Genomic DNA, 18,001 nt, shown 5'->3' with positions numbered 1-18,001 from the left:
CGGTAGTCATGAAACCTCTTGGAATCCTTAATTCTCATTTTTTGCCTTCCTCACCTCAATGAGGAAAGGCTATAAAATCACTCGAAAAATGAACTTCTTTATTAGGCCCACCTTCACGTATACCTATCGACTCAGAATCAAATTCTGAACAAATGTCTGTGCGTGTGTCTGGATGTGAGTCCGTGCACCGAAAAATATGCACACGATTATCAACGGACTGGCTGAACCGATTTGGACCGTTTTGGTCTCATTCGATCCGTCGTGGGGTCCCACACGACCCTAGTTAATATTATGAAGTTTAGTAAAGTACTTCAAAAGTTATGCTCAAAAAACGGTTTCGAATAAAGTCCGGAAGATTGTAAAAAGGGTGGTTTTTGTAAGTAAATCCGTCATGATATACATTTTTAAAAAGGTATTTAAAAGATCTTTCCAATAAGCCCAAAATGTTGAAGATCTGAAAATCCTATCAAAAGTTATAAGCACTTAAGTGTTATTTATGCACTTTTTGGAGGCCGTACCTAAAATATTTTGATGAAAACGTTGCCGGATCCACCATGTGTCCTGTTTTTGTATAGGTAATCAAAAGACCTTTCCAATGAGCCTAAAACGTTGAAGATCTGACAACCCTATCAAAAGTTATAACAACTTAATTGTTATTTCTACACTTTTTTAGGCCGGATCTCAGATATTTTGATAAAAATAAGTCTTATTCATACTCTTTTTTGAGGCTCTGTAGTGTATTAACTTTATGAATGTAAGGAACGCACCACCCACCTAAAGGTGGATTAAGCAACGTTTTTTGTATAATTTTAGGAAGCGTTTTGGAGAACATCTGTAGATTTGTAAATCTCCTTGACCTGATGCAACGTTTTTCAATTTTTACAAAATTCAAGGATATTGCTGTTTCTAGGAGAAAATTTTCACAATTTAGAAATACTTTATGAAGGAAAAATTCCCTTGAAAAAAAAATGTACAGCTTATTATAAGCTTGGAATATTTCCTACATTTTTTGTGACATCGTACTGCTGGTTCTTAAGCGTCTGAAAGTTGAAATTGTGTCATTTTTAAACTCAAGATATCTCGAAAATTCTGGAGTTTTTTTTTTAAAGTCCAATAAACCAAATTTCCAATTTTTGCTTTTTGGGTGTTTTTGAAACCGCCTTGAGTCAGGGGTATTAAAAAACACACAAAAAGCAAAAACTAAAAATTTGGTTTATTGGACTATTCAAATAATTTAATTTTTTGACAAATTTTCACCTTAAAATGCATATTTCTTGAAAAGAGTGAAAGTTACAAATATGTATTTAGTAATTTTTGATTGAAAATGTGATTTAACACCTTATAAATCAAGACATGAATGCCACAAAAGTGGTAAAATGTCTATAACAATAAAAAAAACCTTAAAAATAAATGTTATTAGTTTTCTTTGATAATATTTCCTATTTAAAAAAAAAACTATATTTTTATTTCAAAAAATCATTGCTTTGGTACCAGATTATGCCCCATCCCAAAATTAAACGCAAAAGATGTTTTTTTAGTCCCCTAAAATAATTTAATTTTAAGTAATGTTTCAGAGCGAGTCCACGAACAGAGCATACCCTTTTGTATGGGACGTCGTTTGGACCTCGCCAATCTGCCTGAAATTTCCAGGGGTTCTTTGTACATATAAATATGAGCACTCTAGGTCAACGGGAAGTGGGGCAAATCGGGACACAAAGTTTGCAGGTTCAAAGACGTCAAAAATCTTTATTTAATTTCAATATGCATCTGAAAGGGCTTAAAAAATGCAACAAAATGCAGGGAGAAGAATCCCAATTGGTTCAATCTAAAGGGAGTTATTGTTCCATCCAGATATCAACTCGGCTCGATCTGCAGCTTGTAGGGGACATCTGGGACTACCATCTGAGACTGAGAACGCTTTGGGTAAGGCAGTTTGACATATTAAATAGACACTTTTACTTGAAGTGAATTTTTTTATTGAAAATTATTGCTCGTGTTCATCATATTCGTGTTCCTAAGACAATTTAACAATAGAAACATGCATAAAATTGTTTATTTTCATATATTTTAACCCTTTAAAAAATGAATGGAAAAAAAGGAACCTGATTTTTTCTGGTGTCATCTAGTATCCTTGAAAACGAACTTGATTTTCAAAAAATGCGAATCGAAGATTTTTTTTTAACTTTTATTTTTTAAAGAGTTAAAATGGATGAAAATGGAAAATATACATTTTTATGCATGTTTCTATAGTGAAATTGTCTCAGGAACACGAATATGATAAAATTATCACCAGAAATTGGGATCTAAGCGGTCCCTCGAGCAAAAAATTACAACCAAAAAATTCACTAAAAGTAAAAGTGTCTATTTAATATATCAAACTGCCTTACCCAAAGCGTTCTCAGTCTCAGATCGACGTCGTCGTGCTATCTTGTCGCACGAGTCATTTTGACGTTCCGAGAAAAATGCTTTTTAATGATTGGCCTTGAATAAAAAAAACGAGAGCACGCAATGTAAACAATAACAAACACGTTTTTTTTGGCCGACCATTCTGTGCATTGTCCCGAAGTTTAGTTGAAGTTGGTTGCTGGAGTCCCGAGTTATAATTACAAATGTTTACGGTAGTCTAGCTTGTACGTGCGTCAAACGCATCCTGACCTGAAATCCCTTTGTCGCACTTACATCAGTTTTCAGGGAGTGACAAGATATCACGACAAGATTGAAACTTCTTTCATATGTAAAGTGACAAAAATGTTTGGTGCTTTTTTGGTTTTCATTGAATATCTTAGGATTGAAATCGAAATTTGGGGATCCGTGAAGGTCAAAAGATGCGGCATTGTGAGATGCACAAAATAGCGTTCTTAACTCAACTTAATTTAAGATATTTTTTTTGATGATAATATTTTATTGAAACATACAAATTATTACAAGTTTTGACGAATTTCATGAAAATAATTCTTTTTCAATAGTGTTTTTATTAGAATTTAACTGTTCTGCTCCAGGATGTTACATTTGCAATTCAGAGATTTGGAGAACCTTTCAACTGAGATCAATTCAAAAGCCTCTGCAGGGAGGATACATATTTCTACGTTTAGATTTTGCTAACTGGGTGTTCTTTTAGGGAACATATTTTTTGAGAAAAAACCCTAGATCTATGAAAATAATTCTATAGCATTCATTACAAAACTCAGTAGACAATGCCCATCATGTGGAAGGTAATTAAATTATGAAATTTTGGAGAAAGGCACTATTTATTTCAGGAAATTGGGCATGTCTCTGCTTATATTGAACCAAAACTGATACTTTTTATGGAACTTGTTCAGAAAACTGTTTTCTACAATGTGATTGATTCTAAAATGTTTTAAAATGTAATAGTGTGATGTGGCAGAGGATTGAAAAAATAATTTTCGGGACCTATTGGGTAGAAAGAGCTTATTAAATAAATAATCTATGTTTTGCATTGTTTAAAGCTCAAATTTATATCCAGGCAATGTGTTGCTATAATTTCATGACGAATTGCACACAGAAAGGATTTACTTTCGGTCGTTTCGGGGTTTCCAGCTTGAATTTTGGGGTAATTTCATAGAAAGCTAGAAATCTGATATTTGGGTTCGATTTTTTTTATTGGAGGTCAAATATTGGTCAAATATAGTTGGTTAGAGTCCCCAAAGTGTATTCGAAAGAAATTTGAGTGATATCAACATGAATGCACCGATTTTCAGTGATTTTTTTGAACAAATATCCCATAAAATCGAAAAATAATTTTCTTTGAGGTCTCGAAAAAATACACCGTGTTTGACATAAGAAAAACATGGACAAAGCATGTCGAAAACGTACAGGATTACTGATGTAATCTAAGATGGCGTGGCTGATTATTAGCGTGACTCACGGATATATGAAAAAGACATAAGTGTTTAATTTCGAACGCCTCGACCGGAATTTTGAAGCAACATGGCCCCAGAGGCTAGCCTGAAATTTTGAGCGCATTTGGTTGAGGTTTAGTTGTTCCACTCTTGACCTGAAGGAACAATGGAATTTCAATAAATTTAATTTATATATTTTTTATCTATCACAATTGCTTGCAATTATCTTGAATATTATATCAACGCTACCCATGATTGTACAGTCCAGACTCGATTATACGAAGGCCTTGCAAAAATTTCAATTGATTGTTAAACTTTAGTATAACCGCTAAACTATACTAAACTGATTTAGATTTTTTAAATCCAAGATGGCGGTCAAAATGACGGTGATGAAATAATGCAAAAAAAGGTAATTTTAAAGGCAATCAACCATTCAAATTTGTCTAAAACTAAATCGCAGAACTCGAATTTGATGTTAAAAGCAAGAAAATAGTTTATTCGTGATTCGATTATCCGAAGTCCCATACAAACCTTCGGATAATTGAATTTCGGATAATCGAAACTTCGGATAATCAAGTCTGGACTGTATGTTCCTATAAGCCGTTTTTGTAGAAGTGCCGAGATATTTTAACTATAAACGAAGCACATAGTTCAGGTAACTTATAACACGTAACTAAAAGGAAAGCTACTGCTGTATGCAACATGTTGTCTCAAAATTTTAGTTTATATTTTTCTGTCTTCATTGCAAAAGAGAATTTGTACAAGTACAGAAAATACACTAAACATTAATAACTTCACTTCATTAGCCAAATTTTATTTTTTTTCAACGCGGTACACTCATATTCCAGCTTCCTACATTCATATAACACAATACAATGCACGCGCAACCTTTATCCAATTTTAGCTCCGGGGGGAAAAAACCCCAACCACGTCCGTAACTGCGGTCTACTCCAAATTGTGCACTATTAAAACAAACAAAAAAAAAGTAACTAGCCCGCGTACTTTCATCATCTCTCGTACCTAGTAGTACCATTATTGCCACTGCTGATGCCGGCTTTGCTGGCAACTCTTCGGCAGTGCATAGTAGTAACGGCGGCGGTTAGTAGTAGCTGTTCCGCAGCACTACAACTCAGTTTTCTGCCGGCCTGCTTCAGCGGCCAAGTCCTCTGTAATTTACGACCACAACAGCTTCTTCCGTCCACATAATCAATCATCTGACTCTTTTTCCTGAACTACACAGTAGGCCACTACTGTTTGCAACAATTGCAGCGCCAACAATGAACTCAAATTACAGTGTGCGTGTGTGTGTGTGTGTGAGTTTGGGTTTTCTAAAATTGCGCACACTTTAAAACATGAGAAGGAAGCAAAAACACACTCTCGTTACTTTCACCGTAACCGAACGCTACCGACTGACTAACCGCGACCGACTGCGGCCAAGGAGCGCTGCTGCTCCCCCGCTTCGTGACTTACCTCAGTCCCATCAGTTGCTCGGGACATCCCGACTGCAGGTTGGCGGGCACTTCATCCTCGCACCACTCCGGAAACGACTGCCGAAAGTTGGCATAGCCGCCTACGCGCGCACACAATGACGACGGCGTAGTAGGCGTTGCCACAGTAGCAACAGCAGCGGCAGGCAGCAGGCAGTAGTAGTTGTTTCACGTTTCACGCACGTTCACAGCCGGGGATCAGCATGGGGAGGGGGAAGGAAGAGAAGAACAAACAACGAGAGAAAGGTATTAGTATTAAAATCGAAGTGTGCCGTGGGTTTTTCTTTCCCTTACGTGGTGAAAGAGGGGGGCTGGTGGCGGTTGAGGAAGGAGAGGGGTAGGGTTCAACCGCGTGGGTGGCATGGAAATGAGTGGGCGCCCCCTTGCTTGCTGAAGGAGCTTTTCATTCATTTTCCCGAGCACACGACGGGAGCACGACGAAAAATGCACGAACATTTACGAGGTTCAGAACACCAGCACCAGAACATAGGTTACATCATGACGACATGACGCGGCGTCGTCGGTGTTGGTGATCGTAGCAGGCGAAGTTGCTATAGCTTGGAGGTGATTATGGTGATGCGTGGGACGCGGGTGACCGTGATGGATTGCTGCGATGGACGGGGAGGGGATTGAGGGAAAAGAGCTATTACTTTTTTGACAGCACGCAGTAGATCTAGTGTGCGTGGTGACTGGCTTTAAGTTGGTTCTGATCGACTTGTTTAAATGTTTGTTGAATGTTCTAAATTCCATATATAACAAGTTTTATTTTCTTTTTATTTGTTTGTGTTTGCCCTTGAGTTAAAGTCATTCCGGTTTTTGGGAATTTCACAAATAAAAAGTTTATTTAGATTACATCTAGACTCGAATGCAGTTAGTCTGGTACACATTTCGTTTAATCTTCCGAGGCCAGAGTTAAAGTCGATGTGTATGGTCAAAACTCCTCTGGCTGGCAGCAAAATTATTAGAAAGTCGAAGTCGGTCTCACTTAAAAAGATACTCGACTCCGTAGCCCTGCTCAAAACGTCTTTGCAATTGGCCCTCCCCACTCCGTGTAAAATCGATTGTAAACTATTCAGGATACACTGTAGAACGCTTATTTATACATTTTAAATCAAATAAAGACTTTTTAATCTCTTTACAAATTTTGAATTTACGAACCGTAGATCGGTAGAAAAATGTTAATTGAGAAAAACAATATTTACGTACATTCATTAATATTTTGCAAAATTTTTGATAGTAGAGCAGTTCTCTCAGATTTCGGTCATTCGATTTTTTTGTTTGGATTTTTTAATCAAACTGAAACTTTTTTGGTGCCTTCGGTATGCCCAAAGAAGCCATTTTGCATCATTAGTTTGTCCATATAATTTTCCATACAAAATTGGCAGCTGTCCATACAAAAACGATGTATGAAAATTCAAAAATCTGTATCTTTTGAAGGAATTTTTTGATCGATTTGGTGTCTTCGGCAAAGTTGTAGGAAAAAAAATGATACGCGGTAATTTTTTTTAGTGATTTTTTATTTAACTTTTTGTCACTGAAACTTGATTTGCAAAAAAAAAATACTATTTTTATTTTTTTTTCATTTTTTTATATGTTTTAGAGGACATCAAATGCCAACCTTTCAGAAATTTCCAGGTTGTGCAAAAAATCTTTGACCGAGTTTTGAATTTTTTAATCAATGCTGATTTTTTCAAAAATTCGAAATATTGGTCGAAAAAAATTTCAACTTCATTTTTCGATGTAAAATCAAATTTGCAATCAAACAGTACTTCAGTGTAATTTTGATAAAGTGCACCGTTTTCAAGTTAAAGCCATTTTTAGGTAACTTTTTTGAAAAAAGTCGCAGTTTTTCATTTTTGAAAAAAAAATTAAATGCTGAGAAAATTCTCATCATTTCAAAACGGCGTAACATTAAATATTTGGCTTTTTTGAAACGTTAATCTGGATTTAATTTTTTGAAAATATTGTTTTTGAAAAGATCGGAAAATTTCACAAATGTTTCATATTTTAACATTGTAAATCGGACCATTAGTTGCTGGGATATCGACGTTAGAAAATTGTGGGTTGTTTGGGAGAGACTTGAAAATTATCAATTTTCATGTTTTTAAACATTTGCATGGCAATATCTCAGCAACTAAGGGTCGTATCAACAATGTTCAAAAAAGCAAAATACAGAGAATTTTCTCAGCTCTTCAAAAATATTTTTTTCAAAGGTGGGCACTTATTTAAAAAAAATGAAATACAGCGACTATTTTCAAACAAGTTACCTAAAAATTGCCTTAACTTGAAAACGGTGCACTTTATCAAAATTTCACTAGAGTACTTTTTGAATGCAAATTTGACTTTACATCGAAAAATGAAGTTGAAAAATTTTAACGACCATTATTTCGATTTTTTGAAAAATTAGTATTGATTAAAAAAAATCATAACTTGGTCAAAGATGTTTTGCACAACCTGGAAATATCTGAAAAGTAGGCATTAGATGACCTCTAAAACATATCAAAAATTAAAAAAATAAAAATAGTGTTTTTTTTTGCAAATGAAGTTTAAGTGACAAAAAGTTTAATAGAAAATCACAAAAAAATATTACCGTGTATCATTTTTTTCAGTGTAGTCCTTATCCATACCTACAACTTTGCCGAAGGCACCAAATCGATCAAGAAATTCCTTCACAAGAAACAGATTTTTGAATTTTCATAAATAGTTTTTGTATGGACAGCTGCTAATTTTGTATGGAAAATTATATAGACAAACTAATGATGCAAAATGGCTTCTTCGGGCATACCAAAGGCACCAAAAAAGTTTCAGTCGGATTAAAAAAATACAAACATTAAAATTGAAAAAAAGACCGATTTCGTAGAGAACTGCTCAGTAGCTGGACTAGACTTGAAATGCTGTATTTTTTATATTATTCCCTCCAGACTTCGACTAGAACAAAATTTGTAAAGCCTTTAATTTTCGAAAAGTAAAAACCTTCTGAAAACGGAAAAATATATAAAAACAAAAAGCCATGCCAAGTCATGTTCAAAACTAAATTTCGAAAACATTATCGTGAAGTCTCAAGACCTGCTGGTTGGGAAGAGGTAAAATTTAGCATTTTTATTTCTGTTTTTGATCTATTACGAAAAAAAAACGGATTAAAAAAGCTGTAAATTAACATTGATTTTAACTATTCAATGAAAAAAAAAGAAAATGAAACTTATCAATTTATCTTTTGAATAACAAATGCGAAAAGAAACCAGAAGATTTTTAGGACTACGGGAGCGTTCATTCATTACGTAACCGGTAACGTTTCCTATGAGATCCATAAATAAAAATTATGAAAGCTATAGTCTAACTGTAACGGATGGGAATGTTTTCGCTTACAGTGTTTGTGAATGACCTCTCGGGCATATCTAGTACAAATTTCTGTCGAAGGGGAGGCCCGGCCCCAGGCCCCTCCCTGGTACCGCCAGTGAACAGACTACAAAAATCTCACTGAAACTTGAAAAAATAGAGGTGCGTTCTACAATCCAAAACCCCCGTCTGGCAGCGAAATTAGGGAAAAGTATAAGTTATAGTTTGTTTATTTGTTTTAAAAATACCGAAGGTATAACTTAATTGTCTGTGCTGAAATCAATATTTTGTACACAGAAAAAAAAAATCATGGTAATATTACATCTGGGAAGGGGTACATCTTTTATGTCAGAAAAAAGGTGTAATTTTACCTCTGGAAATGTGTAATTTTACCACTTTTCTGGTGTAATGTCACTTTTTCAGTCTAAATTGAGGTAAATTTACATCATAATAGAGGTCCAAAATTCAAAATCATAAACCTTCCAAAATTACAGTTTACAAATTTACATTATTTTTTTCTGTGTATAGCGAAAAAAAAAAACTGTTAGTTTCGCCGAAAGTTTCAGCAACATAAATTCCTCAGCCAAGCTCAGCAGTCTTATGGGTCCACCTGGTGTGGTGGAAGACAATGGACGGATGAGACCTTCTCCCTCAAACGTGTCCACGCGGCGCTGGAATGACCGGTCGGTCCGCGGGAAGCGTGAAATTATGCATAAACACGTGGGGGTCCCATTTCCTGTGTCTATCAGACGACGACGGCCAACGCTGAAAACAGGCCACGCCGACTGCCGATTCCGAGGAAAGATTTTTTTTTTCCAACGCACAATAAAAATATGAGATCTTTGAACCTGAAGGTCATCCGCGGAAGAAATCTAGAAAACGATTCAATTTTATGGAGGGAGAGCAAAGCAGGCCGCGAAAAAAAAGACCGGATTTCAAAAAGCAGATGCGCGCAAGCGATTTCGTATGGGAAACGAAGGAAAGCGTATAGAGTAATCTAGTTGGCGGTTGGTTAATCAGCGCGCCGCCGGAAGGAAGCCGGAATTGAGCTGCGGAAAAACCGGCGCAGTGCACTTTGCGTACAAGTGAGTGTTTGTGAACGAAAAAGAGGAAGATAAAAACAACGAAGACACGTTCATTCATAAAATCTTCTTTTTTACCCGGTTTTGCGTGGTTTGCTTTGATTTGTGTTTACGCGCTCCACGCGTACAGAAGATTGGCATTTGCATGAGGGAGAAGGCTAGAGTGAGTGGAAAAAGAAGCGCCTACGCCTACTGCGTTCATTGAAGAGAAGCACGAGGCTTGCCAGAGGCGTAGTAATGGCTTGGGGGACCAACGTTTGAATCTTAAAAAATATTTTTTTGTATTTTAGAAATTTGGTATTTAGTTATTTTAGTTACATTCAAATCAAACCTTTCAATCATTTAAAAAATAAACAGTTCCAAACTATTTCTAATACAATCTTCATGCTGGGGTATCTTTCATCAGCGTCTCGCTCGGTCAACCACCCAAATCGGTCGTCAAAATAAATTAAACTCGCTGACATTCACCCCGCCACCGGATTTATATCGCGCTCCGACATTTCCAAGTTAAGAAGCTCATTTTACTGCGAAAAATCAACGCTTCCCGTTACCGCGCGCGCGCCGGTTCCCTCAGAAGTCCAAAACGGGTCGTCGCATGGGCGGCCACCGAGCCGGGCGTCCGTTCCGGTCGACATGGCATGTCTGCGCGGCCCAAGACTGTTCAAACCTCCCTCTCTTGAAACACGCCAAGCCATGTGTTCTCTTCTAGGAAAAAAGGTTTTTGAATAATTCATTTGAATAAAAATACCTACTTCCTCAGATTCCTCACACCCCCACCAACCCACAATTTCTTCAGGTGAAAAGCAATCCAAGAAGCTTTTCTTCGAGCTCTTTCTCTCCGCTTCGCGCTGCTCCCATTCAACGCCTACTTGTTTAAACACTGTGTTAAAACTATTGTTACACCATTCAGAGTGAACGTGTTACCCCCCGTCCCGCTTACCTATACGTACTCTTTGTTATGAAAGACTCGCAATCATTCACAAACTTAAAACAACAACAGCACACATCCCCCCTTCGCTCACTCATTCACGTCGCGTTCGACACACGAAGCTCATTTTCATTCAAAATTCCTGGCTGTCAGAGTGCGCGCAGAGCACACACAAACTCAGGGCCTGCTTTGTCGAGTGGTGCACTCATTCACTGCATTGATGCACTTTAATGGCATGTTCTCGTTTCCGAAAGGGGGGAAAAATGTCCCTGATGGGGAGAGGTGTGTGATGGTGCACCCGATATGTGTTTGTTTATTCGAGGGTTGAAGCTTGAATTAACACGCTGAACGGAGGTTCCACGTGATTGAAAAGGTGGGGAGGCTTTCAAATGTTTCAATTCAAGAGTATTGGTTTTTTTGTTTTTGAGAATTGTGATTTAAATTTTGAGATTTTTTAAAGAGATCCTAAAAATTAAACTTTTCAGTTGAATATTTTCTCTAAAACCAAAAAGTTTTTTTTTTATTTTGACGGATAGTTTGTCGATCTTTTTTTTTATTGATTTTTGAACTACTTGAGTAAAAAAAAACCTTGGCCATGGCCAAAATATGCAGACCTGTATTTTTTTTTGTTTGACGATTGAAGATTTTTACCAAAACCAAAACAGTCGACTAGAGCGTCCAATTTCCCGTCCCGGGAAAAAAATTCCCGTGTCCCGGGAAATTTGTAAATTTCCGGGGAATTTCCGAAATTCAAGCGAACTATTATTTGAAAATGCTCTGAAAAATATTTAATGAACAAACTCAACATGATTTTGTTCAATTAAATGTATTGTTTGGTTTATATATAATTAATTAGATTATCAAAATTATGATATCACAATTATTTCTGATAATATTAATTTTTGAAGCAACTGGGAATAGATCTTGCTTAATGAGTATTAAACTATTACAATTAGGTAAGCTTTTAACCAGCGAAGGCATAATCATCATCAAGAGAAAATCTCTGAACGTTCATCAAGAGAAAAAATCCGAAGGGAGTATGGCTCTCCTCTCTCGCGCACGAAAGATCGGTAAAAAGAATCGAAAAAAAATCATCATCTTGATTATTCGGCGGAACATCTTTTTCATTACCACACTTGCAAGTGGAACGTTACACGTCAAAAAATTAACTGTCACACTTTGTAGATGGGCAATGTGTGTAAACAAAGTGAATTAAATTTTGTTAAGTGGTGCTGACAAGGAAATCCACAAAAAATCATCAGCAGATTGATTTTCCTGGAGAATTTCGGGAGCGATTTTCTTTTGCATGATTTGCCTCCTCTCTCTTTCACGTGTGAAGAAAGTTCACAAGCGAAATGGATTTTTTTTGCGATTATTCCATCCCTGCTTTTAACAGATTGATATTATTTTATCAAAACAATATTAACCAGACATGCATTGGCACTGCACGCTGTTAGCACGCGTGCTATTTTAATGGATAGCACTGCGCTTTCAATCATAGCACTCGCCCTGGCACTCGAACAAAAATGGTAACCAGGTTGTTTTTTCATTTGTTGATTCTAAGTTTACTGTCATTATTGTCCAGAATGTGATGAAACTAACTACACCCACATTCATCTGTAAATTTGGTGCAGTGCTAGTGTTCAAGGATTGTAAGCAGAAGATCCATGGTTCTAATCCCTTCAAGGTGAACTTTTTTTGCTTTTAGCACAAATCTTAACATTTTTTTTTCAATCAACGCAGATTATTGTCCTGGAATCAAATAATAAGCTTCATGGAATAATCAAGGAATTTGTTGGAAGTACCCGAAAATTAGTTCCAGGTGGCCTGGAGATATAAATAGACGTGACAAGGCTGGCATTTAAATGGGTACAAAATTTGAATTTAAACATCCTGAAGATTTTGCGGACCCTGAGACCCTGAGGAAGAATCTGGAATAAATGTTAAATAGGTATATTGCAGTTGTAATATATTCTCGTTGGCCGGTAATCAAATTTGCTTGAGAACTTTTAATAAAAAGTCTCCTTAAAAAGGAAAAATAATCTATGAGTGCTAAATGGGAGTGCTAAATAATAGCACTAGCACTGGGCTGGGGTAGCATGCTTTGAACTTGGTGTAAGTGCTAAATTTGAAGTGCCAGTGCAGAGCGTGCCAATGCACGTCTGATATTAACTCCTTACCTACAAATTAGAATTGAGATTTTCTTACGTTTCTGTTTACCATGATGAAATGTGTGTGTGGTCCAATCCAATACCCGCTAACCGGTAGCGAAATTATGGGAAAGTATAAATTGTATCAGACTGTGTATATGCCGAATGCTGATACAGCTTATCTCAGTCCCGGGTATTAGGTGGTGACAGCCCTCGCGCTGCTTCCAACGACCCGTTTCAGAATGACAGAGCTCCTTGCGGTCCAATTCCGAGGTCGCTGGGCATTGTTCGGCCCCGCCTAAACATAAAAGCAAGCATCTGAAGGAAACTCGATCTATATTTAGACTTCCAATCCCGTCAGGCAAATCAGGGATCAGCGCGTATTTAATATGAGAAGATAACATGTTTCAACACTACGGATCAATTCACTGCTAGAGCGTATACCTTCTGATGGCCGAATGCTTAGCGTCCCAGACCACCAATCCAGAGGTGTGAGTTCGAAATCCCACCTGATTCATTTTCGTTTTTGTTCATATTCAAAGTTCAAATTCCAGATTCCAAATTTCAAAGGTACCGGCCGGGATTTGATCCCTGAACCTTCTGCTTGTGAGGCAGAAGCCGTAACCATTAAGCCGCGGAGCCGGTTCATTTCTGTTTACCACACAGAAAAAAAATCAATTCCCGTAATCGTGAATTAAGTTCACGAATGTGAGATCCACGAAGGAATTTATTCATGAGTATGGTGCATTTGCACCATAAACGTGAATATATTCCTTCGTGGTTCTCATAATCGTGAACTGACTTCACGGTTTCGAGAATTGATTTTTTTCTGTGCATGATGAAATGAGATGAAAATCGAATTTGTGCAAAAAGAATTAATTCAATTGGTTGAATACTAGTACTTAACAAATTATAATTTGAAGTAAAAGAATTATGGAGCATTGGAGCAACTACAGGTGTTAGAGGGTTAAATGTGAAAAAATAGAAGACTTTTTGTGAAATGATGTTAATTTATCGTATAATTTAAATCATATTGCATAATAATAAAAAAAATCATTGAAAAATTACTTTCTATTGTTATTTCTCAAAAAATGCAAAAATATATTCAAAGCTTGCTTCAAATATTTGAAAACATTGGGTTGTTCTGAGTAAAACTAACACTAAAAAGCTTTACCATTTGTTCAAGAGCTGAAACCAGTATTTGTCATGAAGAACATAATTTCTGCATGTTTTTTTTCTCATTTCAATAAACTGGTCACAGAGGCAAATTTAAAATTTCTCATCAAAAGATACCAAAATACATTTTCTTGTAGTTGAATGATTTTTTTTTCTTGCAGTCAAGCTGTTAATTGATCTTCACACTTATTTAAACCATTAATGTTGATGTCGTATAAAATTTTGTAGCATAATAATAATTTAAACCAAGATCATAACAATTTTCGTTAAATTTAAAATTTCCCGTTTCCCGGGAAATTTAAAACCCCGGGAAATTGGACGCTCTACAGAGTCGACCCAACATAAGCTCATCGTGTTGCTAAAGAAAGGTGAATAACATAGCTTAATCTACGTCAAAGGAGAGCAATTATCTAAGAAATCGGTTTCGTGCATTTTTATTTGGCTCAAACCTTTTGGGGGCCTTCTCTATGATCAAAGAAGCCATTTCGTGTAATTGGTTGACAAATGCAAGTCTCCATACAATTTTGGCAGCTGTCCATATCAGGGCTAACTCGGAGCTACCACCTGAAATCAAAGATTGGCCCCTTGCTAGGCTAAATTCCAAATTTGAGTTCATTAACCTAGATAGGTCATTCGTCACTTGGACAGAATAAGCTCAGAGTTTAGCCTAGTGTTGGGACAATCTTTGATTTCAGTGGGTAGCCCCGTGTATGAAAAGATTTGGATAAAAATGCTACGTAAATATTCGAAAATCGGTATTTTTCTGATCGGTTTGGTGCCTTGGGCAAAGTTGTAGGTATTGATGAAGACTACTCAGAAAAAAAATATGCGTGGAAAGAATTTTTTTACAGGTTTTTTTTTTTATTAACTTATTTTTCACAAATATTCAATTTCCGAAAGTACATATTTATTTTTATTTTTTGAAATTTTTCAAATAGTTTCTATGATTGTCCTTCCTGCAAATATTTTTCTAGAAAAGTTGAGAAAATTTTCTAAGAGACTAATGGTCCTATTTAAAAAAATAAACATTTGTGAAATTTTCTGATCTCTTCGTTTTTTTTTAATTTAAATACTGTTAGTACTGTTAGTGGCTCAATAAACAAAATTTTGTTTTTTTTTCGGACGTTTTTGAATAAACCCGTCTCAAGCGGTCTCAAAAAGCAAAAAAAAACTTCTTTTTTTTTGAACCTTTAAAAAAACTCCAGTAATACAGTCCAGACTCGATTATCCGAAGGCCTCGGAAAAATTTCACTTAGGATAATCGAAACTTCGGATAATCGAATCACGAAATTTTTTTTTTCGCTGTCTAATTTTTGATTGTTGAGCATAGGTATGACCCCTAATTTACGAATTTTTGAATTCAAGATGGCGGTCAAAATGGCGGTGATGCAATATTGAAAAAATGCATTTTATCAATCAACAACTCAAATTTGACTAAAATGGGGTCATAGAACTCAAATTTTATGTTAAAAACAAGGAAATGAAAAAATACGTTTTTTTTGTTCGTGATTCGATTATCCGAAGTCCCATACAAACCTTCGGATAATCGAACATTGGATAATCGAAACTTCGGATAATCGAGTCTGGACTGTATTCAATATTACGCCCTTATGAAATGTTATAGTAAAGTTGGAGGAGATTTACCCTCTGATAAATAAGCTAATTAAAAAAAATAAATTAAAAAACATTTTTAAACCAGGTTCGGAAAAATTGCCTCATTTTGGTTTCCGTTTTTGTTCTCTGCATGTGTTTTGAAATAACATTTTAACACTTCAAAATGTAAACGCTGGGAAATCAAATTAACGCGCACCCACCATGCCATCAAAGTAAACATTTGATGACGTAAGTGCCAGCGCCAGAACCGTTTTCCAGAATCGCAACAGCAAATGACGTCGAATCGCAGTGACGTCAGTCCTGACCAAAAGCATCGCAGCAACCCACCCCTAATAACCAAAGTCACCACCGCCAACATGCTGGTACTGGTTTGTAATGACGCGACGAGCTTTTCCCCGTTTTCGGTAGGCGTTGCCTACTCGAGAGGCCACCCCACTACCTGACAAAGAAGCAGCCCACGCACTTGGTTGGTTCGCCCACCCGTCTCCAAGTCAACTCGAAGATATAACCAAGAACTTTTCCATGGCCAACTGGTGCTGCTGTGAGCGCCTTTGTCTGCGTTGACTAATACACGTGCAAAGGTACGTGTGAAGGACTTGCTGGGAATGTTGTAATGCTTAAAGGACTGCGCTCTCTCTCTCTCTCTCGAGCTAGCTAGAACATAAAGGCGAAACCACGTGTAGGCGGACGTCATGAAATCCTTGCGTGGGCGACAGAACGTCTATGTGGACGTCGGAAAGCTCAAAATTGAGGAGAACAAAAAAAAAGCAGAAGCTTATGTGCGAAAAGGTCCTTTTTTATCGAGAGCTTCGTGTACATAAACTCGCCCCCGCACCATTACGATAGACTCTGGTGGAGGAGCAAAAGGTGTTGTCGAACGTGACGCGGTGCCCAAACAGAATGAAAAGGGGAAGGGTGAGGTGGTGGTATCCCCAAAGGATAATCAGGACCTCGACAGCGTTTTTTTTCGTTCGTATTTGTTTATGAGCGTCTGTGTATTTGTCTGGTTCGTACTTGCAGAAAAAAGAAGTAGCAAAACAATTTCCATGAAAACCATTTATTATTATACTTCCCTCTCACTCTCACACGCCTAGCGCGAGGACGCCCACGCGCCCAAAACTTGCGAGGGCGTTGTTGGTGGAGCTTACAACGTAACGCGCTCATGGTGGTAGCATGCCATGCCGCGCCATGTCAGGATTCGTCCCCGTTCAAAGGACTGCGGACCGCGTTTGTGGCTTATCCTTCAGTGCCAGTAGTAGATGCCAGTGCTGCCACCCCCACGATGTTGTCGATTCCAACTTGGCAAATGATTGCCTTGCCAGCCAGCAAAACACAAACATTGCGAAACATTTTGTGGGGGTGGTGGGGTAGGGTAAGGGAAGGGAAGTTAGGTAAAACGTTGAATTTATTTCAGAAGTTTTGTCAATTAAAAAAAAAATATTAATGTAAATTGCATGTAATTCCTTGAAAAACTTTTCAATTAGGAACCATTTTCAAAACACCATTTTCTGCTACAATTGAATAAACTTTTTTTCTCAAAAATAGTTTTTCAAGAGACGGAATATTAGTTACGTAAAAATTTTAAAATTGGCAATTATTAGAAATTTTCTCAGCTTTCTGAAGTAAGTCCTTTTCGATTGCTTATTAAGTTTTGCATCTGAACTGATTGTTTAGTTAAATATCAAACCTAATAATAAACTTGGTGATGCATGATCATGACTATTGATTTATTCACGTCCATATTTTTTTCGTACCCAAATTAATCTCCTCAAAACGATACGAATTTATTATTGTTTGGTCAAGTTGATTATTTAGCTTAAGGGGTTACATACATGTAAAAAAATCACAAAATTTCAAATTTCAGAAAATTCACTAATTTACTAAAAAGATGATTTTTAATCACTCCTGATAGTTTCATGAAGATATTTCGTGACTGAACTGAGTAACTGAATTCACATTTTTGCCATGCGCAAAGCGAACTGAGCAATTCTCTACGAAATCGGTCTTTTTTCTTAAATTTTAACTTTTATAGTTTTTAATCCAACTGAAACTTTTTTGGTGCCTTCGATATGCCACAAGAAACCATTTTGCATCATTAGTTTGTCCATATAATTTTCCATACAAATTTGGCAGGTGGCCATACAAAAATGATGTATGAAAATTCAAAAATCTGTATCTTTTGAAGGAATTTTTTAATCGTTTTGGTGTCTTCGGCAAAGTTGTAGGTATGGATATGGACTACACTGAAAAAAAAGGTACACGGTAAAAAAATTTTTGATGATGATTTTTAATTTAACTTTTTGTCACTAAAACTTGATTTGCAAAAAAAAACACTATTTTTATTTTTTTTATTTTTTTTATATGTTTT

At 36.5% G+C, this 18,001-nt stretch overlaps 1 protein-coding gene across 1 annotated transcript in view; it reads right to left on the bottom strand.

Moving 5' to 3' along the window:
* Nucleotides 1–18,001, bottom strand: part of LOC6037211 (dual specificity protein phosphatase Mpk3) — a 40,947-nt gene that overhangs the window by 5,212 nt on the left and 17,734 nt on the right. Inside the window, 1 exon segment of the mRNA XM_038253476.1 lies at nt 5,331–5,430. Within this exon segment, the coding sequence (XP_038109404.1) occupies nt 5,331–5,430 (100 nt within the window).

This window comes from Culex quinquefasciatus, chromosome 2, assembly GCF_015732765.1.
Source record: "Culex quinquefasciatus strain JHB chromosome 2, VPISU_Cqui_1.0_pri_paternal, whole genome shotgun sequence".
Taxonomy (NCBI): domain Eukaryota; kingdom Metazoa; phylum Arthropoda; class Insecta; order Diptera; family Culicidae; genus Culex; species Culex quinquefasciatus.
Note: the sequence above shows the minus strand (reverse complement) of the source record. Positions and strands in the feature narration are given on the sequence as shown.